This window comes from Conger conger, chromosome 17 (genome assembly GCF_963514075.1).
Source record: "Conger conger chromosome 17, fConCon1.1, whole genome shotgun sequence".
NCBI lineage: Eukaryota > Metazoa > Chordata > Actinopteri > Anguilliformes > Congridae > Conger > Conger conger.
The window spans coordinates 12,394,644-12,417,665 of NC_083776.1; the positions used below are offsets into that span (position 1 = coordinate 12,394,644).

General features: G+C 47.7%; 1 protein-coding gene across 1 annotated transcript; it reads right to left on the minus strand.

Moving 5' to 3' along the window:
* Positions 1–62: 62 nt before the first annotated feature.
* On the minus strand, positions 63–22,565 carry chd1l (chromodomain helicase DNA binding protein 1-like). Its single transcript, XM_061225850.1, has 25 exons — positions 22,402–22,565; positions 21,218–21,330; positions 20,626–20,732; positions 18,469–18,583; positions 18,022–18,053; positions 17,546–17,627; positions 17,202–17,364; positions 16,306–16,461; positions 15,639–15,731; positions 15,096–15,192; positions 13,980–14,053; positions 13,569–13,679; positions 10,645–10,759; positions 10,018–10,171; positions 9,424–9,598; positions 8,860–9,005; positions 7,840–8,003; positions 7,018–7,211; positions 6,357–6,455; positions 5,763–5,833; positions 4,099–4,213; positions 3,291–3,399; positions 2,203–2,452; positions 1,369–1,446; positions 63–792 (listed from the first exon to the last, which is right to left on the minus strand). The coding sequence occupies exons 1-25, from the start codon at positions 22,493–22,495 to the stop codon at positions 670–672; spliced, it is 3,030 nt and encodes a 1,009-aa protein (XP_061081834.1). The 5' UTR covers positions 22,496–22,565; the 3' UTR covers positions 63–669.
* Between the last annotated feature and the right edge of the window lie 457 nt (positions 22,566–23,022).

Genomic DNA, 23,022 nt, shown 5'->3' on the forward strand with positions numbered 1-23,022 from the left:
GAAACGGAGGAGCACTGGATCAGAGCCGTTTAACTCGGCAAGTCTGTAATGAGATGGCTGGATTCTGTATCGGGAATTTTTTTATTATTTGTTTTATTTCTGGAGAGAGACCTGTTCCAAGCTTTCAAGCTCCTTTCGGTTTCTTGTGTATTTTTAAACCTGAGCCAAAAGCAATGAATCAAAAAGCACCACCGAAGTCGAAGTCTTGCTTCAGATCAGATGGCACTGCAGCACACCACTAGCTGCACTAGGACCCACATCCCTGGCTTTAAAAAAAATTTTTTTTACATTTTTTTTTTTTTAAACCAAATTTAGTTCCAGTCCCATTCACCGGGTATGACTGAGGAAGACACATTATTTTGATTGTAGATAAAAAAGTTAGGGCCAGTTTCCCAGACACAGATTACACCTAGTCCTAGAGTAAATAAAAAATTTGAAAGGAAATTCTCCATACTCAGTTTAGTCCAGGACAAAGCTTAATATGTGTCCCTGAAACCGGCCCTTTGAATGCTTTAATTGACGTTGCGGATATGTACTCATTGGGTTATTAAAGCAGATCAGTATCCCGGAGAGGCTGTTGGCCTGGCTTCTGTAGAAGGCCCTTCTCTCCTCTGAACAGCGATAATGTAGTAAAGAGTAATGATCGCTGGAGAAGGACGTTCCATCGGGTCAGTTAAGGTCGAGCAGGTATTTGGTCGTGTCAACTTTGCGCTGCTTGGAGAAACAGGCTTCCAACCAGGCCTTCTGGACAGGCAGAACCTGAGGATACCCACGCAGGAGGTCCTTCAGCTCCTATTAGGAAAGGACAGAGTACACCTCAATGGACTAAATGTCTAAATCACAGGCAGTAGATAAGATTCGGCCTTCATGCACTTATGCTGGACCAGTATCCACTTTTCAAACAAAAACACCCTTGATCTGTGCGATAAAAGATGCTCCAGAATCACAATTCACGAACATTGCCTTGTCTTTTTCTCTTCGCAATCATGAACATGATTCAAATTCCATTGAACAGATTCATATCACAACAACATTGTCTATCAGGTTAAACGGGCATGTGTATCCTGCAAAACGTGTGCAGAAAATCACTGCTCCAATCTACCAACAGTCCCAGTCATGTTACGTAGCCACTAGAGAGAGGGTGCTTTAGCTGGATGGAGTCCCTTCATTCTCCCATTATCAGCTATCAGGGTGTTCTTGCTGTGCGTGCTTATGATAAACAAAGTTCTTGGTCTCTCCTTGGGACATTTACGATAAGAATATTTGTTGAGTTGGCCATAGAACATTTGCTAGAAAATGGGAGCCCGTGGGGGTTGGAAAGAGTAAATCCTGGATTGGACTTCCAGGCTGTTAAATAGATCACCTGACCTGTGTGTGAATGGGGCTCTCCACTTCTGCCACGATATGTGTGACATCTGCACTCATCAGCTCCTCTTCATCCCCGTCATACGTGGCCCCTTGTTAAGGAGGAGTGACAGACAGGGAGGCCTCCAACCCTTTGGCTGAAGCAAATAGCACCTGCTCAATCAACGCTTCTCAGGTAAAAAGGGTAATTGGACAAATTGCAGTCCACTTTCAGTTATTTTCTGTATTCTATTCAACAGCCCTAGTATGAAAAACAGTCCTTAAACAGAGGAAGTTCTGTTTTTATTATGTAACTCAGGTTTGCTGTGTAGCCAATCATTTGATCGCCTCCTGAGAGACGATTGTCTGTGAAGTGCAGTTCAAATTGTTGGCATTTATTTATTAGTTGGTTAGTTGGTTAATTTCCCTACCTTCCACTTTCTTTTAGCTCACTCTTCTGCACTACTATTTAACTCCCAGTCTCGCACACACAGACGCATAGCTCTCAACGGGGTTATATTAACCTTTGTTGAACCTTTGTAATGGTGATGGAACATCTTATCAATGAAACATGGCTGGCCATGTCAGCCAGTGGCGAAAGTTTTCTCCACCCTTAAAGAGGGAGCTTTCCCTTTCAGAGTCACACATGAACTATTAGGGACTGTCTGGAGGGGCCGCCAACAACAACACAAGGTGTGTTAATAAGTATGTATGGTGGAAGCCCCCACACGGGACTCCACGAACACTGTGGAGCTCTCGATGGCTGCCCTCAAGTTCTGTGTATAAATTCTGCTCGCTGCTGCCATTTTGCATTCTCTCAAAGTTTGGGGCGTGGATCACGGCTTCGGTCTTAAAAGGATATGTGATGAGGTAGCGGGCCAGGCTCTTCCTCTCTGAGGCAGCCATGTTGTAGAAGAAGACGTGGACCGCGCTCATGAAGCTGGCCAGGGAGGGGCCGCTGGACTCGGCCGAAACGCCGGGCCCTCCGCCGCGCGTACCGGCCCCTCCGCCGCTCGAACCGGCCCCCGCTCCCCTGGTGGAGCCCCCTGAGCCAGACGCAGCCGATGTGGAGGAACGCGAGGAAGCTGCCTTGCTGGAGTAGTAGTATCTGACACCAGAGTCAAGGAGAAAGCCACACACACCAAAAACATTCACGCACACACACCCTGTTATACATTGTTATAAATGCCTACTACATTGAGTACCACAGTGGGTGCAAGACGGACAGGGTAAGAGGGACTACATTGCGGTCACCACATTGACCACATGTACATTGGGCCCACATTGATCAGTTAATGGTTGTTTCTCACAGTTTCAACTGATGAGTTTAAAGTCTGCTAACGAGGAGCTAATCTAGTGGTAATCGTTGGGATCCCTGGCCCTCTAACTCATGGTGAAGTCAATCCAACGTATTGGATCGTGAAGTGAAACCAATGCAGGTGCGTCCCACATCCTACATTCCACCCCAGACAGGTGAACACACACCTGTGTTATACATTACATTACATTAATGGCATTTGGCAGACACTCTTATCCAGAGCGACATACAGTTGATTAGACTAAGCAGGAGACAATCCTCCCCTGGAACATGCAGGGTTAAGGGCCTTGCTCACGGGCACAACGGCTGTGCGGATCCTATTGTGGCTTCACCGGGGATCGAACCACCGACCTTGCGGGTCCCAGTCATGTCAATCTTAAGGCTGTAGCAGTAAGACCTGTGTTCGTGGTAACTGCCCTTACCTACAGAGACACTTATTCATTTTACATTTTATAGTGTCGACATAGGAATTCAGGGCAATTGCAGAAAGCTAATTATGTGGGAATTTCAAATTGGGAGTGTAAGCAATGTCTGACTTCTTTCCCTGGTGGACGCACGCACATCACATCTGTGGCACGCAGCTCATGTTTTGTCCTGATGAGAAGGGCCTGGCCCAGGGGAAGGACACATGGAGGTGGGGATCCCTCGGGAGGCCAGGTGCTTGCGGATGAGCCTCTCGGTTCCGTACCAGTTGAACCCTTTTGTGGCGTGACCGATTCTTGGGAGGTGCACACTCGCTGGGCGTGGGATTGACACAGGGAGAGGAACTTTCAATACAATGCCACGGTTTCCATAATGCGCAATGTAACACATGTAGGCAACACAGACTTTTAGGTCTCCCTTTCTGCAGGGGGAAATTATGGAGCAGTCAAAGCATTCTGTGAAAAGGCTGAACTGAGATTTGTTTTTCTACATTACATTACATTACATTACATTACATTACAGGCATTTGGCAGACACTCGTATCCAGAGTAATGTATAACAAAGTGCATAACCATGATCAGGGACAAGTGCGCTGAAAGACCCTAGAGGAAAGTACAAGTACCTGTGCAAAAAAACAGCTTTCAACCCAATTCAGTTGAAAACAAATTTGATAAAGTGTCCCAATTTATCTCCTTTGGTCACATGACGGCCAAACTTGCTGACGCCTTAATGTTCACAATCCTAAAAAAAACACACTTCACCACGTGAACTCTCAACACAACCAGTCTTGGAGCCGTGCACTTCCTCCACCGAGGCGTTGCCACTCAAAAGCGAGGTCAGAAGGGACAGTCACCAGTTTATACTGCTTACGCAGAACAAACAGGCCAGCCTCCCCCCCCGGGTGTGGGGAACAGAAACAGGGCACTGCCCTGGCCCCGGGGCGGCGTGCCAACAGGACGAAACCGATCCTTCACACGCAGTCTGAAACCCTGCCATCGCACGCTCGCTCTCACCTTTCCTCTTCTTCGCAGCCCTGTGGATCTTCTTCAGGCCCTCCTCCAGAGCAGACAGCTTGATTCCCGACAGCCTGTTAGAATGGTCCCTCTGCTGCGCCACGACCAGGGCCAGCTAGGACACAGGACGGGGACGGGTGGGAACATGCCCTGGGTTACGTTCCCTCCCTCCCTCCCTCATTGATACGGGGGGTGCTGAATGATCACGTTACGTTATTTATCACAGACCGTGAAACGATCTGTCAATGCAGTGTCTGAACCACGGCAGATAAATCAACATTGCAACATACTGCGCCAGCAGGGTGTTCACAGCATGACTGTTCTGCCTACCTGTTATATGAGTCGGCTTAACGGTTATGGTTAGATCATCATTATGCTGTTGGTACCATTTTGAGAAATTTCCTGGAAAACTAGAGCCAAAGACTCGACATGTTTCTGGGAATCACATCCATGTTTAAACAGTGTGTGTGTGTTCGTGTGGGTGCATTTTTTTTAAAAGAGATTGACAGTCTGCCATAAGGGCACAGTCTGTCATGTTTTGCTTTGTTCCTGGTACAGTTTGGGTCAGATGCCCTACAGACTCATACACAGATAACACAAAAGCAGAAGCAAAAGCTGGCATATGTTGGACGGTTTTTTAGTTAACATCGATTGGCCATGAGTGAAACGGCTGCCCGTAGGTGTATATCCAAATCCGAATACTCTGGTTCCAAATAAAACGCATTTCAATGCGTTTGTCAACATGCCGGCAGATGCAGCTATTAACTAACAGTATTTTAAACAGAAACAGAAGCTGAGCTGTGTTGTCAGAAGTGGTTTTTGGCATGACAAGAGCCATTCCTCTCTGCAGTTGGTCCTGTGTTGGCTAACCTTCTAGAGGTATTCTTGGTTAAAAGCTTTCAGTTTCTCCGTCATCAAATTGGCCACTTCTTCTTTTTTTGTGCTTGGACAGGACAGCTATGATGAAAGTATCCAAACAGTACAGTTGCAGTCAGTGCTCACTTTGTTTTGAAATTTGTTCAGTCACAAGAAACCGCTGTTTCATCAGCTGATAGAATGAAACTGTAGAATGCTCAGAGCAAAGAGGAAGTCTGAGAGGGCGTAACTCACATAGTGTGTTTGAACAGACTCAGATACTTACATAGTGTGTTTGAACAGACTCAGATACTTACATAGTGTGTTTGAACAGACTCAGATACTCACAGTGTGTTTGAACAGACTCAGATACTCACAGTGTGTTTGAACAGACTCAGATACTTACATAGTGTGTTTGAACAGACTCAGATACTCACATAGTGTGTTTGAACAGACTCAGATACTCACATAGTGTGTTTAAACAGACTAAGATACTCACATAGTGTGTTTGAACAGACTCAGATACTCGCATAGTGTGTTTGAACAGACTCAGATACTCACATAGTGTGTTTAAACAGACTAAGATACTCACATAGTGTGTTTGAACAGACTCAGATACTCGCATAGTGTGTTTGAACAGACTCAGATACTCACATAGTGTGTTTGAACAGACTCAGATACTTACATAGTGTGTTTGAACAGACTCAGATACTCACATAGTGTGTTTAAACAGACTCAGACACTCACATAGTCTGTTTGAACAGACTCAGACACTCACACAGTCTGTTTGAACGGATTCAGATACTCACAAAGTCTCTTCCATCCAGCCTGGACTGCTTGTCGTCAATGGGAAACAGGAGCACGTGCCCGAGGTCCAGGTCTGAGAGGGAAGAGAGGGAAAGTGAGGACATCACATCCGTCTCATAATGTTCCGATGCGTGAAGGGTCTGTGGTCCACTGGGGAACAGGATCCCTTGCTCTGCTCACTGAAAGCCAATATCCACCTGATTAGTTTCTTTTCAGATTAGTTCCATGGGACCCCAGTAAACTTGAACCCAATTACAATAAACTTCATCCCAATTTCAAAATAAACTTATAAATAAATAGCCCAGTTTCAGTTCCCAGTTTTGAAAAAAAGGAAACACTATCTTGCTTTTTTCTGTTGGGAAATAAAGCCTAAATGGCTTTCTCCTGCTGTAGTGCTCCAAGGCCCGTAGTCTGCTTCACAGGCTGCCTGGTTCACAGGCTCACTATTCTGCACTGGAAAAGTGCTCATACTTCAAAAGCACTCCTAGTTCAGGAAGCTCCACTGTGATTCTATAGGCACTTGACCCCAAATTTGTGTGAAATGAATGGACACTCGCGTCGTGGTCTGAATGTGTGCAGCTCAGGACTCCGCTCACCTTCCATCTTTCCTGCCAGCTCATACTGTTTACGCGCCTCGTCGGTTCTCACCTCCAGCGCAGTGAACAACCCGCCTCGACCCCATCGTCCAGAGTCATCTACATCACACACACGCACGCACACACACACACACACGTATGCATGCATATACACACACACACACGTACACATACACACACATATATGTACACGTACGTGCACACACACACACACACGTACACACACACACACACACACACACACGTACACACGCATATACACACACACGCACACACACACGTACATGTACACACGCATATACACACACACACGTACGTGCACACACACGTACATGTACACACGCATATACACACACACACGTACGTGCACACATACACACACGTACACATGCATATACACACACACACACACACACACACGCACACCCACGCAAACACATGCACACACCCACACAAATGGGCACGCACGCACGTGCTTACACAAATGCACACACACACACACAGTCACACAATGAAAAACAACAAGGTGTAACTGGAATGCAAACTGACGACGCTGACTCTTGTGTGGGTTGTGTTACATATGGATAAAGGTGCGAAAGCAGGAAAGGATGACAGCGGGGCGAGAGAGGAGGGAGGTGGGCAGGTGACTAGGTTGCCATACCAACACAGTGCACGATGATGGCGTCCTCTCGTGCCGCCTGAGGGTGGGTCACATCGCCCAGGACGTAGCGAATGGCGGTGTGGTCCGAGTCTGTGGAGCTCACACTGAGGTCATCATCCTCTTCCTCCTCCTCCTCACTCCCCTCTGAAGGCACGCACAGGGACCGATACCCACGAGAGTCCCACCAGGCCATCCTGTAACACACACGCACAAACACACAGATAAAACAACTGACCATGAGAGCATGTCCAGTGTCCTAAGACATACTAACCGTTAAAAATAACATACATATAACAAATAATGCAGTTATAAAAGCGGCACTCATGAGAGGTATAAAATAAAAGCCTGGTTGGATGTCTCAGGCACATCCAACATGCCCAAACAAGCACTTTAGTTGGGTTACATCTGGCATATGTACTTTTCAAAAGAGCCAACTTGGGTACACTTTCACAGCAGTGTGGCTCTGAACGCTCAGCATTGTGGGATACATGCTGAGCTTCACGCCGCTCAGGAAGCACTGGCAGCAAACTCACGGGTGTCGGCACTTTAAGTGACTCAGGAAGAGTCTTTGCCAAAAGGCAGCAAACAAACTAAAGCACAAACAGTTTCCAAAGCAGTCAGTACCTGTACCCATGCCAATCATTCCACCCGTCATTTACTTTCCCGAGGCACAGAGGGCATTGTGCCCAGAGAGCGTTTCCACCCGTCAGCCCTCAGTCACCACTCCTGACCCACGCTGGAGGGCTGGGCATGACTGTGCCAGTCAGAGCGCTAGCACAGTGCCAGCCAGAGAGACGGCACCGTGCCCAGAGCCACTCTTACTTCTTCTGGTGCTGCGCCTCCTCCTTCGCCCTCCTGCGCTCCTCCTGCAGCTTCGCCCTCTTGGCGGCCGCCTCCCGCCTCCTCTCCTTCCTCAGCTCCAGCTCCTCCTCGCTCAGGGGCCGCTTCCTGCGACCGGGAGTGGCCAGGGGCCCACAGAGGGACACCTGAGGGGCAGCAGTACAAACAGGGTTTACAGGGGATTAATGAAGGAACCCTAAATGTGGGCCACCGGTGCTTGGTTTTATTGCCCAACATTCTCTCTTGCCATTAGCCGAGGTGCAATTGATCCTCTCCATCAACCGCCTGATGAAAATTATGTGGCCTTTTCAACAGCAATAATCCTTGCTGTGTTGCCATTATGACGGTTCCCTGCCTCTGATTCAGACATTCGGTGCCTGAGAAAGCACGTTGTGTTCACAGCCTGCAGGTAGTTAGTGCTGACAGACAACGCAGAACCGAGATACCAGATGACTCATTCAGGGGGTTCTGCGGCATGCGGTGGGCAATATAACGGGTAAAGGGGAAAGTGCTAAAACCTCATTTAAGCAGTCAGAATTGTGATTGACAAGCGGCCATTCCCGACCCCGTACGGAGGTCACGGGAGTGGAGGTTACTCTGAGCCTGAGGGAGGTACGCTGGATGGATCAGGTGACCAGGCCGATCCAGAGAGCCAGCGTTGCGGGTATTCGATGGGGAGACTGGAGTTAACGCTCTTAGCCATCTCTGATGGCCTTGGTGAGAGAGGAGCTTGGTAAACCCTTTTATTCAGTCTCCAGCACAACTTTTAGTCTCAAGCACAACTACTGTAAAATCCCAAGGGTGTCATATGGCACTCTCTGCCTTTTCAACCAATCAAAACGTCTGCTATACTATTGCTTTGAGCCCCCATTAAAACCCAACTAGATTTTCTCAACTTCATCAATTTCTCAACTTTCTCAACCAAAGACAAAGCCCTGGGGGATGTGGGCGTAGGGGCTGAAGGGGTTATCCGTCTCCTCCGCGGGGGAACAGGGCACTCACCCCGGCTTTGTGCCTCAGGGCAGGGCCCTCTTTCCCCCCGCCCGCGCGCTGGCCCAGCTGCTCCTCCAGCAGCTGACGGAAGCGGCTCTCGTCCTCGGAGCTGGGGTCCTTGGAGTAGTCTCTGCCCTCGAACAGGTACATGTGCGCTGAGGGAGAACAAACAGCATTACCCAGGATGCAACAGCAAAAGGTCTCTACTGCACGGGAGCATCCATCTTTTTTTTGTCCTTTTTTCTTTTATTTACATTTTTTTTCTTTTTTTCATTTGGCAGACGCTTTTTGGCAGACGCTGTTAATCCAAAGCGACTTACAAGTTACTTATTAACTTGAAATGACAAACTACATAGAGCAAGTCATGCTGTAATTTTTGGCTTTGTGTGCAAAATTGGTTCACACCACTACACAAAAGGCAAGCGAAAAGCAAGCTGAAAAAACGGAGTAACACCCATAGAATATGGATTACACACAGGTATTTGTTTGTCATTGAGTAACCGGGTATGTGGATCATTTTGATATGTTGGGTATTTTGGGTTGGCCGACGCCTCCCACTCGGTGCACGCTGACTTTGGTCGTCGGTGTCGGGGTCCTCCTCTTCCTCCGCGGGGGGCGCGGGGTCTTCCTCGGTCAGCCACCGCCCGTCCCGGCTCTGGCCCAGGATCAGCCCCAGGTCCACGTCCTGCACGGAACTCTCCTCCGACGCCAGCAGCTTGTCCACCCCAAACTTCAGGATCTCACTCAGCTGCAGGGACCCCGGGAGAGAGAGAGGGAGGGAGAGAGAGAGATGGGGGGGATGGAGGGAGGTGTGGAGTGACAGAGGGAGGTGTAAAGGTAAGGACAGTAATCAGACGTATGAGGAGGAGATCAAGGAGAGAATATAAAAAATGAAGAATGGGGTAGAGAGGTAGGGAGGTGTAATGTGGCAGTAGAAAGTATAAGGCGGAAGAAAGGACAAAAGAGCTAACAGGTTAACAGGCGGACACAAGGTAGGAGGTAGGGGTAAGATGGTGTGAGAGCGGTATATGGGAGCAGACAGGTATAAGTAGTGATGAGAGGTACAGGTAAGCAGGTATAAGTAGTGATGAGAGGTACAGGTAAGCAGGTATAAGTAGTGATGAGAGGTACAGGTTAAGCGGGTATAAGGCAGAAGAAGCCTCGTACCTGGAGGCCAGCAGCAGCGGACTGGGCCTGGTCCAGCAGAGAAAAGCGGCCCTCCTCTATCACCGTGTTGGTCAGCCGCAGCTTGGATGCAGCGCGCCGGTACACAATCTCCTCCACCGTATCCCTCCCTAGCAGCCGGATCACCTTCACTGCCCTGCAACACACACAGAGGCCAGCTACTCCCCGTCTCCATGGCGATTCTGGGAGGTGAGCAGCTCTCTCAGCCAGAGGTTAGTTCTCTCAGCCAGAGGTTAGAATCGCATGCATCGAGGAGAAGGTCCGTAATACTGATGTCAACAGTTTTTTAGAGGGAAATTATGACGGTGTTAAAATAGTAACACTATGTCCTAAATGGTTGGTAAATGGTAAATGTAAGGCACCAACCAGCTCGTCAGGAGCATTTGGGGGTTAGGGACACACCCAGGGCGGGATTGAACTGGCAACCCCCCGACTGCCAGACAACAGCTCTTACCGCCTGAGCCCCCTGCTCTTACCACCTGATACAGCACGTCGATTCAAGGCTACCATTTCACACCAGAGAGTTAATCACAAATTAGACAGGGTGGTGAGGGAGAGAATTACCCCAGTTAACCTGTCCTGGGCGACCTGCCTTTGAGGGAAGGGTACCTTGTTTGTCCAATCCTGTGGGCGCGGGCCGCAGCCTGGAGGTCATTCTGGGGGTTGAAGTCGCTGTCCATGAAGATGACAGTGTCAGCAGCTGTCAGATTCATTCCAACGCCCCCTGGAGGCGGACCACAGCATCGTAAGGAGTTTACACAGACGCTGAAGGACAGGACCTGACTGCAGTACGTTTGGAAAATGTACTTCAAAAAACAAACTTTGTGTGTCTAAAAGGTGAAAATACTTCATAAAGTAATGCTGCAGTAAAAGTCTGCTAATAAGTACCCAGCTGTATAATTCTCTCCCTTTTGACCTTACCCTCACTCTTTCCCCTCCCACCCACAAAGCAGGCAACCTTCTTGACCTCATCTTCACAAGGAGCTGCACAACAACCAACCTCTCTGTAACATCACTCCATATATCTGACCACTCCTTCATCTCTTTCTCTCTTCCACTCTCCTCTAACACCCATCCATCTCTCCCACCATCCACTGTCACCTGTCGACGGAACCTACGCCACCTGTCTTCCTCCACCCTCTCATCTACAATCCTCTCCTCCCTACCATCTGCGGAGTCTTTCTCTCGACTGTCTCCCGATGATGCGGCTACAACTCTCATGTCCTCCCTCTCATCTTCCTTTGACTCTCTGTGTCCCCTCACCACCAAACTAGCTCGGGCCTCCCCCCCAGTCCTTGGCTTTCTGATGCTCTACGAGCTGTCCGAACCGAACTGCGGGCGGCGGAGAGAAAATGGAAAAGGTCCTGTCTCCCCAGTGATATGGCTTCCTTCCATGCCCTCTTATCATCTTTCCATTCCTCTGTCTCTCTAGCTAAATCTTCCTTCTTCCACTCGAAAATTAACGCGGCCGCCTCTAATCCCCGCAAACTGTTTTCAACTTTCTCCTCTCTTCTGGCCCCCCCTCCCCCCCCACCCCCCTCATCACTCACACCTGATGACTTCGTCTCCTTCTTTGAAAAGAAGGTCGATGCTATTCGCAATTCCTTCTCCCAACCCTCCACCCCTGCTGACCCTCCTACCCTCCCCAACTCCCTAACCTCCTTTTCTCCCCTCTCTGACGCTGACACACTGAAACTCCTTACTTCCCACCGCCCAACCACCTGTCCTCTTGACCCCATCCCCTCTCCCCTCCTACAATCTATATCTGAGGACATTCTCCCTTTTCTCTCCTCTCTAATCAACACCTCCCTCTCCTCCGGCACCATGCCCTCTTCCCTGAAGAGGGCCAGAGTCACTCCCCTCCTCAAAAAACCTACCCTTGACCCCTCTGCCCTGAACAACTACCGGCCTGTCTCTCTTCTTCCCTTTCTCGCTAAAACCCTGGAACGGGCGGTCTGCTCCCAACTGTCCACTTATCTTCTCCACAACAATCTCCATGACCCCAACCAGTCTGGCTTCAAGAGTGGCCACTCCACTGAAACCGCCCTGCTCGCGGTCACTGAGGCACTCCACTCTGCTAAAGCAAAATCCCTCTCCTCTGTCCTCATCTTCCTCGACCTATCAGCCGCCTTCGATACAGTCAACCATGAGATTCTGCTCTCATCGCTGTCTGGGATGGGTGTCACAGGTTCTGCACTCGCTTGGTTTTCCTCCTACCTCTCTGGTCGCTCCTACCAGGTGACTTGGAGGGGCGCAGTCTCCGACCCTCAACCCCTACGAACTGGAGTCCCGCAGGGCTCGGTTCTTGGGCCTCTCCTCTTCTCGCTATACACCATGTCTCTTGGTTCTGTTATCTCTTCCCACGGCTTTTCTTATCATTCCTACGCTGATGACACCCAACTCTTCATTTCCTTCCCCCCCGACACCCAAATCACCACACGGATCTCTGCCTGCTTGGCTGTTATCTCTGCGTGGATGACTTCCCATCACCTGAAGCTCAACCTTGCCAAAACTGAGCTTCTCTACATCCCTGCTAAGTCCTCTCCGTCAATCGACCTCTCATTGACTGTAGAGGACTTTGTAGTTTCCTCCTCCTGTACGGCAAAGAATCTTGGGGTGACTCTTGATAACTGCCTCACCCTGGCTCCACAAGTATCCTCCACTGCCAGAACCTGCAGGTTCTTTCTGTATAATATACGCCGTATCCGTCATCTCCTGACTGAGAAAGCCACCCAGCTCCTAGTCCAGGCGGTCGTCATTTCCCGCCTGGATTACTGCAACTCCCTCCTAGCCGGTCTCCCAGCGTGTGCCATCAAGCCCCTAGAGCTGGTCCAGAATGCTGCAGCCCGCCTGATCACCAATCAGCCCAGGTCGGCTCATGTCACCCCACTTCTCATTGGCCTCCACTGGCTTCCCATCGCCGCACGCATCTGTTTCAAGGCCCTAGTGTTGGCACTTCAGGCTGCTAAGGGGACTGCCCCAACTTACATACAATCCCTGATCACTCCCTACTCCCCAGCTAGACCACTCCGGTCTGCCAGCTCTGGTCGCCTTACGGTTCCCTCTCTACGTGCACCTGGCGGTCGAGCTGCACGTTCACGCCTGTTTTCCGTTCTGGTTCCTCAGTGGTGGAATGACCTGCCTACCACTGTCAGAACAGCAGAATCCCTCCCCCTATTTCGACGCAGACTCAAAACCCACCTTTTCAAACTCTACCTTAGTCCTCCCTCCTGATTTCCCCTGCCCCTCCTTTCTGATATCCCTATCCTTGTCGAACCCCCCCCCCCTGTATATTTTGCTAGTTTCTGGATGTGATGCTCTGACTTATGGTAGAACCTATGCACTTGTAAGTCGCTTTGGATTAAAAGCGTCTGCCAAATGACTAAAATGTAAATGTAAATGTATAAAAGACCTAGTAGTTGACATAGTGTTGACAGTCAGAGTGACAGTTGCGCAAGTCAAACACGGTTTTCCTTTTAATGGATAAATGTTTGCATTGCATTGGAGAGCAGGAGACAGACAGCTGGGCGTACCGGCTTTAGTGCTGAGGAGAAAGATGAACACGTCCTTGCTGCTGAAGTTCTTGATGGCCAGGTTCCGTTCCTCTCCTCTGACCGAGCCGTCCAGCCGCTCATAGCTGTAGCCTGCCCACAACATGAGTCCCCACGACATGAATCCACAGGACATGAATCCACACGACATGAATCCACACGACATGAATCCCCACGACATGAATCCACACAACATGAATCCCCACAACTTGAATCCCCACAACATGAATCGCCACGACATGAGTCCCCACGACATGAATCCCCACGACATGAATCTCAAATAATATAGGCCACATCTTAAAGGACAGAGTGCAGTGTGAATGGCAGGACGTGGAGGCCCAGAGGATTAACAGATATCTATGGTGCTTTTGCAGTCCCCAGCCTCTATGGTACCTCTGTACTCCATGTAGTCCTGCAGGATATCCAACACTCTGGTCATCTGAGAGAACAGCAGCACCCGATGGCCCCTTCAACAAACAGATATTACGTCATCAGCATCATCATTAATACTTGAAAAACAAGCTTTAAAACGTGGTTTCCTAAAGCTTTCTTGGTCTTTTCCTGATCTATTCCTCAACAGAACATGGAAAGGAGACAATTATTATCACTGTTTATACAGTACTGTGCAGAAATCTTAGGGACCCTAGACTTTATTATATACATGTTTTGTTTGTTTTGTGTGTGTTAGTATAAAAGAACACATTTGAGATTTCCAAATATTCATTTTCCAAAAGATTTAATTTTACTCTGACATTTTTGTATTCAATTTTAAAAAGTAACATATTACTGTAAGCAACTGACTACTTTTTACATAAAAACTTGATCAAGGCTGTGATCAGAAGCAAGGAGCCAACCAAAGTCTGCAGAAGAACTGTGGCAAGTTCTCCAACATGCTTGGAACAACCTCCCTGCTGACTGTCTTATAGAACTGCAGGACAGTGTTGGCTATCTCAGAGAAGTGATGCAGTTTAAACGCCGAAGGGTGGTCATAAAAAATATAGATTTTTGCACAGTACTGTATGTTTTCTTATTTTTCTAGCTCCGGCATAAATGTACCAGTTTCCAAAACGTGTGTGTACGCGTGTGTGCGTGTGTGTGTGTGTGTGTGTGTGTGTGTGCATATGTATGTGCATAAATGACAGGTTCAAACTGTCGTTTGAAGACATAGCTAATAACTAGGCCATGTATAATTAACGCACAGAGGAAACTGGGGCATTCGTGTGATCTCTGACTATGGCGCGGCTGTGTTCCGTCTCCACTGAAAACCACACCGGCCGTACTTGCCATGAACGGAACTTTCCACTTGTACAAAAAAATCACATCATATCACATCATGGCATAAAAATGTCAGAAAGGTGTGTGACACGTCCGCGATGAAGACCCTTTCCGGACGGTGGAGGAGGCGGCAGGGACACGGAGGAGGAGACGGCAGGGACACGGAGGAGGAGACAGCAGGGACACGGAGGAGGAGACGGCAGGGACACGGTGGAGGAGACGGCAGGGACTGACCCTTTGTGCAGGACCTCCAGCATGCTGTCCAGGAGCCGGAGTTTGCCGCTGGCCTCCACCAGGTGCTCCCCCATTTCAAACGGCTCGGGCTCCACCCCTGGGAGGAGGGGTCAGGAGTAAGCGCTGAGAGGTTACTCCTAAAACTACACCTAAACTACATGAACTCAGAGAAACAATAAACCTGGGGAAAGTGTTTGGTTGGACATACCATACCATATCAATTTGGAATATCAAAGGCGACCTGTAGCGTAGTGGTTAAGGTAAATGACTGGGACAAGCAAGGTCGGTGGTTCTAATCCCTGTGTAGCCATTATAAGATCCGCACAGCCGTTGGGCCCTTGAGCAAGGCCCTTAACCCTGCATTGCTCCAGGGGAGGATTGTGCCCTGCTTAGTCTAATCAACTGTACGTCGCTCTGGATAAGAGTGTCTGCTAAATGCCAGTAATGTAAAAAGTAATGTCAGAAATGAGAATTTGACTTCAGGTACTGCCTTCATCTACAGAAACCCGGAATGTGATGCTGTTTATACGTCAGCCTACTTACCGTCAAACAGGTAAGGGTGGTTGACACACTTCCGCAGCTGCATCAAGATGTTCAAGAGCCTCGTTCTGCTGCCCTGCTCACTCTCAAAGGCATCTGAGAACCAAGATACACAAGTAATGGTAGACATACACAAACACACTCGTTATGTGAGCACACACACACACCATCACAGAAGCGTATTTAAATACATGAGTGAAATTATATTCCCATTTTACTCTTTGCTCACAGATCTGCATGGAGTATAGTACAGCGCTCGATGCGTTTCTCTTGCCCTCAACAGCACCCTGCGGGCAGACAGCGATGTTTCGCTTGACGTTACTACCAAAGCAAAGTCTGTTCTGTGTCACTTAAGATGGCCTTTCCCCAAACCCCCTGGACAGGGTTGAAAAACCTAATTTGTTATTGTACCATTTTTTTTTAAGTGAATGAAACAAATAGGGCAAAAAGGGAACTGGTTAACCTTTAACCCTGCTCTCCTGCATGAGACACTTTTGCACCACAACACAAAATCTACTGGCAGCCAGAACTGAAGAGAACCGAGCCTCTTTTCGCTGCACGAGGCTGCTGTCTTTTAAAAAAATGATGAGCAAACACGCAGGCACGAGACACCCCCAGGGTGCTGTTGAGGGCAAATATATAGCTAAGCGAGCGTAGCAGGCCTGCTCACCCAGGTCCTTCATCAGGATGGCCTTGTAGTATCTCTTCTGCAGGGCGGACAGGCCGTGGTACACCAGGAGCTCTGTTTTTCGGGGCAGCTCCAGGGCCACCTCCGCCTTCACCCGGCGCAGCAGGAAGGGCTGCAGGACGCCGTGCAGCTCTGTAGCTGGGGGACAGACCAACCGGGCTGACTTCACCGGCAGCGCTCACAGAACCGGGACCAGTGTGCTCAGTACAAAGAAGGGAACCGTTGGGCTACGTGTGGAATAGAGCAGGAAAGAGGACCAACCCATTTTTCGGGATTTCATGCTGCTATATGATCAGCCAAACGTAGCTCATCGGATGTTTTTGCTAATCTGATTAACGACAGCTGCAGAGCACACGCGTGCTTGTTTACCCTGTGATTCAGACATTTCAGCCCAAGATAACTGGCTGGAACAAAGGCCCCCCCCCCTCCAGATCTATGACACCCCAGGAACACAGACAGAACAGATTGTACAAAGTACAAAGATTCCAAAATGAACATGTCTGGCCGATTACAGGGCGACTGCCGTGGAATCTTACACACCAGTTAACATTCTTTCTCTATGAGACTACACAACACTGGAGCAGACCTGGCAAGACCTGTTCTCAATCTACTCAGTCCTAGCAAAGTCTTTGCTTTCTTATTTTGACAATCCAGACAAACACAGTTCAGCAAAAGCCCATTAGTCACACTCGCACTGTATCAAAGGTCAAGGTTACCAAGGTTTAAGTCTAACTTAAAATATGGTGTAATTCACAAAACTAGCACCTGTGTATGAGCCCAGAGCAAAACTGACTGGTTGGCAATTAAATCATTACTATAATGAGTGTACTATGAAATGTGTCTGGGAGGGTTTCCCAGTTGGGTCAGAAGGTCGTTACCTAGAGCGGGTTCGTTTTGAACGTTTGCGTAGGTGGAGACAAAGTCTTCGGCCCTGTCCTCAGGAAAGACGGGGGGCTGGATGAAGCTGAGGAGAGAGTAGACTTCCTGCAGGCTGTTCTGAACAGGGGTTCCGGTCAGGAGCACTCTGAAGCGGACCGAAAACTGCAAGGGGAAGTGCGGTTTAGGTTGGAGTACAAAGGTCATGACCACAGCTCTATCAGGCCCAGACTGGACAGAAGTGGGATGGCAGAGGGTGTAAGGGTGAGGAGTGTGGCACGGAGGGGAAAGGGTGTGCCACTGTAGGGGCCCGGTAGGGTGGGGAACGGCAGGGTGTGGTGTTCACCTCCGTCAGGGCCCTGCGGAGAAGGGAGTTTTGGTTCTTCAGTCTGTGGGCCTCATCCACCACCAGGACCTTCCACTTCCACCTACAACACATTACAGTGAGTGATGATGCTTCACCCAGACATCCAGAGCAGATATTCAGAACAAATCTATTCTATCTACAGATGATACTTACTGAAGCAAGGTTTAGTAAATGTGTCCTTAACTATTTTATATACCCACTATCAACACAGACATCTCTGAGATACAGAACCAGTTCCCTCATCATTGTTGTACACTGCTGCCGTCACCAGAGACAGCCTGCCAATCACCTCTCTACAGCCACAGCTCCCCTGTGATGTGTCACTCATGTTCAGAGATATGTGCTGTGTCATTCATGTTCAGAAATCTGAGCTGTGTCACTCATGTTCAGAGATCTGAGTTGTACCCTGGCACATGTATACCATGTAGAGAATCCACAGCCACAAAGGACCTTACCTTTTTAAGAACGAGGCGTCATTGAGACACAACTGTAAAACGCAAACCAAAAGCGCACAAAATCACTATGTTTTTCATCACACCATAAAATTCAGGTTCCACACAGAAAACATGATATTACATTACTGGTAATTACGAGACTCATATCCAGAGCGACTTTTTAGATAGTGTCTATGCATACAGATGGATATGCAAAAGGAAACCCAGGTGAAGTACCATGCTTACGGGCACAACATCAGTGTTCTACCTGGGGACTGAACCTGAAACCACTGAGTTACAAGCCCAGCTCCCTAACCATTGTACCTGTACCACACTGCTACCCCAAAACCATTTGTACCCACAGAAACCACACATAGCTTTTAACAGTGCACATACGTGTGTGTGTGTGTGTGTGTGTGTGCATGTGTGTGTAAGTGACAAAACAGCCCCTGTGTCGGTGGCGCCCACCTCGTAGGTCGTGAGCAGCACATGGAAGCGGTGACCTGCGTTCAGGTCCCTCTGAAGCTCCGCCCGTTTCTCCTTGTCCCCTTTGTAACACAGCACTGATAGGCCGGGTGCAAACCTAGGGGAGTCGGCCTCACTATTACAGTTATCATTTACACCAGGGATACTCAATCTAACCCAGAGAGGGGGCTTTAGTTATCATTTACACCAGGGATACCCAATCTAACCCAGAGAGGGGGCTTTAGTTATCATGTACACCAGGGATACTCAATCGAACACAGAGAGGGCCACTGTGGGTGCAGACTTTTGTTTTCTGACAAAGCAGTTACATCCCATCTGGATCTCTCCATTTCCCTCGGGGATACCACACTCACGCCGTCACCCAGTGCAAGGAACCTCGGCGTGGTGATGGACAGCAGACTGTCCCTTTCCGAGAACATTGCGGCGGTGACCCGGTCTTGCAGGTTCTTCCTATACAACATACGGAGAATCCGCCCCTTTCTCACCCCCTACTCGACCCAGCTCCTGGTCCAAGCGATGGTTCTGTCCCGCCTGGACTACTGCAATTCCCTCTTGGCTGGCCTCCCAGCGTCCGCCATCAGACCCCTCCAACTCATCCAGAATGCAGCAGCTCGTCTGGTCTTCAACCTTCCCAAATACTCACATGTCACCCCCCTGCTTACTTCCCTCCACTGGCTGCCTGTCATGGCTCGCATCAAATTCAAAACATTGGTGCTAGCCTTCCAAGCAGTTAAAGGGTCTTCCCCAGCTTATCTGCAAAAAATCATCAGACCCTACACCCCTGCCAGACCTCTTCGTTCAGCCTCCACAGGCCGCTTGGCACCTCCCCCTCTCAGAACCTCCACCTCACGCTCACGACTACTGTCTGTTCTGGCTCCACGGTGGTGGAACGAACTCCCCGTTGAGGTCAGAACTATAGAATCTCTCCCCACCTTCAAGCGCAAGCTGAAGACACACCTCTTCAAGCAGCACCTCTCCCCATCCCTCCCTACCTCCCTGTGAACCTTAATTGTTGTCTCTGTGACTTGCTTTGTGTATCGGTATTTTTAGTTGGCTAGGTAAGCAGTGTTTGGATAGTTAACTTTGGTGACTTTTGCTCTGTTTGTTTGTTTGTTCAAAAAAAAAAAAAAAAAAATTGGCCCTTGTCCTTATCTTTGTTGTACAGGTAGCAGTTGAAATTGTACTTACCTCTAGGGTCTTTCAGCGAACTTATCCCTGGTTATGGGTGTTTGTTGTACATCGCTCTGGATAAGAGCGTCTGCCAAATGCCAATAATGTAATGTAATGTAATGCCTGATTCTGCTAATCAAGGTTGATTGGTAGAATCAGGTGTGTAACTGCTTTGTTGGAACAAAAGCCTGTACCCACACCGAGAAATATTGAGTATCCCATTTAGAGAGTAATCAGGAATCATTGTTGCATGAATGGCTTATTAATTATTAACAGTTCATGTTTTGGTAGTCTGCAGCTGACCCACACAGTAACAACGTCAATTCACAACAGAAAAATACAACCAAACAGAATTTAAAAATACATATATATTTCAAAGACATTGTAAATGTGTGGCGTTTAATTTCCATCATCTAGTAATTTAAGGATTTACTCATTAGCACAGGCAGTACATATAATAGACTTAAGTATAGCACAGTAAACTATAAATTGTGAAGTATCAACTCTCATAAAATGGCCTAAAATTCTCCTGAATGACCTTTGAGCTTGTACATTTATGCTGTTTTTCCAACAGCATCCAATATCTTCACCTAGTGGCAGAAGTGTGAAATTGCATGCAGTCTGCAAGGAGAACAAGCCAACCAACTGTCCAATAGAGGAGCCTAGAAAAGCCCACAATTGCAGTGGCAGACCTATAATTAGAGTAGATTCAATTTGAGATTAGTGTCAACTCAGCAGAGCCTCATCCTGCAGGCCCAAGATTAGCAGCTGTCTATGTGCTCTCTAACGATGCATTTTAATGGCTCCAGGTCCAATTTTACTTTCCCTTTTCTCAAAACTTCCTCAACTGGATTGTTTTTAATACTTCTAATTTTGTCCCACTAAAAAGATACTGACTGTGAAGCAGTTTTCAAATGGCTCTGTACAAAAATGAACCTTGAGTGTTTGATGTATAAGATGACCGCTTACCGCTCCATCTCCTCTCTCCAGTTCTCCATGACAGACAGGGGGCACAGAATCAGGAAGGGCCCCTCATACCCCAGAGCCCCACGGCTGTACACCAGCAGAGAGATGGTCTGAGGAGAGGAGAACTATTTCAGCTCATCGGGGGAAAGCACACAGGACTGTGACTTGCTCCATAACAAACATCAGGCCCACACAACATTAATCTGCTTCAATTCAGCAGACCCTCTCATCTGCAGTGACTGTGTCATGGCAACGTCTCTTTAATACAGAACACCCAGAATCTGAAATTTTAGCATTTACTTCAGCTGGTCGGGCTGTTACAGGAAAAAATATTGTAGTTTTTACTTTCAGCACAACTCACTGATGAGGCCAGAGAGATGCTGAAAAGAGGGAGGACTGGGAGGGTGTATGGTCATTGAGGTCTGCCTGCCCTGTGTACTGTGTACAATTTGTGCCAAAATACATTTATTAAAATGTATACAGTTCAGTAATAATCACAAACATCTGACAACTGACAACAAGAGTCTGAAGAGTCTGAAAATAGAAAGCGACTGTGGCCAGTCTAATGATGATGATGATGATGATGAAGACTGACCTGGCAGGTCTTTCCCAGGCCCATTTCATCCCCCAGAATGCACCCCTCTTGAGTCTCCAAGCACTCTGCCAGCCACTTCACCCCATCCAGCTGGTAGCGTCTAAGCTGGATGCCTGTTGGAACAGGGCTTTGGCATGTTATCGCAAGGAAAATTAACATAGCCTAACTATGGCTCCAAAATAAGGTACAGATTACCATGCTTATTTTCAATTAATTTAGTTACCTGAGGCAACATGGCTTTGATTCGACAGATCGCCCATCGATCATAGCTGGTGACAATAACAGCGAAGCACCAAATTGTGCCCAAGCTATTACTGACACCAAGCTACATACAAAATTATCCTTAAAGGTACAATAGGTAAGATTTTTGCCTTAAAACATTATTACAAGACCATTGTAAATCCCTTCCTATCATTCAAAAGGGCTCACTGACATGTTGCCTCATCCTCTGTCTGTGTTTATAGTCCGTAAATTCGAATTTCAAAACATGCATTTGACGGGCCGGCACTCTGTGGCAAAACATCGTATAGCTGTACAATAATTCAAGCTCATTGGTTGAAAATTGGTTCTAATTGCCAAGGCCAATGGCATTTCAAGGTCAGCGCGTTCACAGAGAAGAGGTGGGATAAACAGTGTTGTGGCTTGAGCGTGTTTGTTGTTGCAAGTCCGAAATTACCTATTGTACCTTTAGTAAAAAAAAAAAAATTTAAAAAAAGTTATCCTTAAAAGTAATTTACATGACAACTAACTTAGCCTTTAATATTACATTTAAATCTATAGCCTGGTTTTTTAACATTTATTTCGTTTCACTTGTTTATCACATAATTGTAAATGCGAGAATAATGTTGGTGGACATAGCTAGTGGACCCGGCATGTACAATAAGCCTGTACAATGTACAATGCCCCAAGTTTACTGTAACGTTGGGAAGTGGAAATTGCCTATTCTAGCTCGTCGGTGTTGTCTGGCAGAGTGACAGGTTTCAGCAGACAGTAACAACTGCTGTGACAAGAGATGCTTTATGAATGGCAACTGTAATATTACCGGTCAAGGCGTGGTGTTGACCAGTGTTTAATTCGAAGCAGCGGCTAACATGCAAATAGCAGAGCCATTTCTACGATGGGACAGCTGCAGCGACATGTCCTAACATGACATAAGGCATCAGTAAGTTAGCTAGCGAACAAACCTGTGAGTCCCCACTTTATCAAATCATTCTCCGTTAGTTCTATGTTGTCTTTATCTGGTGTACTTCGTGTAGTATTCCATGGGAAGCTCGACATGATGCTGGAGTTTGTTTTCTGTAATATAGAAATGTTTGCGGAAGCGTTCAAGGAGGCTTGGAAAGCTGCGCCAAATACCGCGGGTCTTGGTAATCGCAGTTCCATTTCCGGTGAAGGTTACGAACCATGTTTCAAAATAAAAGCACTATGGAATCAAACAGGAAAAAAAAAACTATAGAATACTTTGTGAATTAAAATAGTAAACTTGTTCCTTGTGAGCCTCTTGAACAAATGAAAGAATAGGCTTGTTTAAATATGTATATTGAAGTGTTATTGTGAAACCATATAGCCACATGGTCATTTTTGCAGGTTGGTCACCATCTGTAATTAAATAACATCGGCTTTTGCCCTTTATGTGAAGTAGACTCCCTGGGGCTCAATGATTAATAATACAGGCATGCATGCAACCCAATGACATTAACCTATCATATACACAACATTAAATAGGTTGTGTATATGATATGTGTACACCATGTGTGTAGAATCTTGCTTAGAGGAATATCTGAAGTGTCCAATCTGGGTTGAGT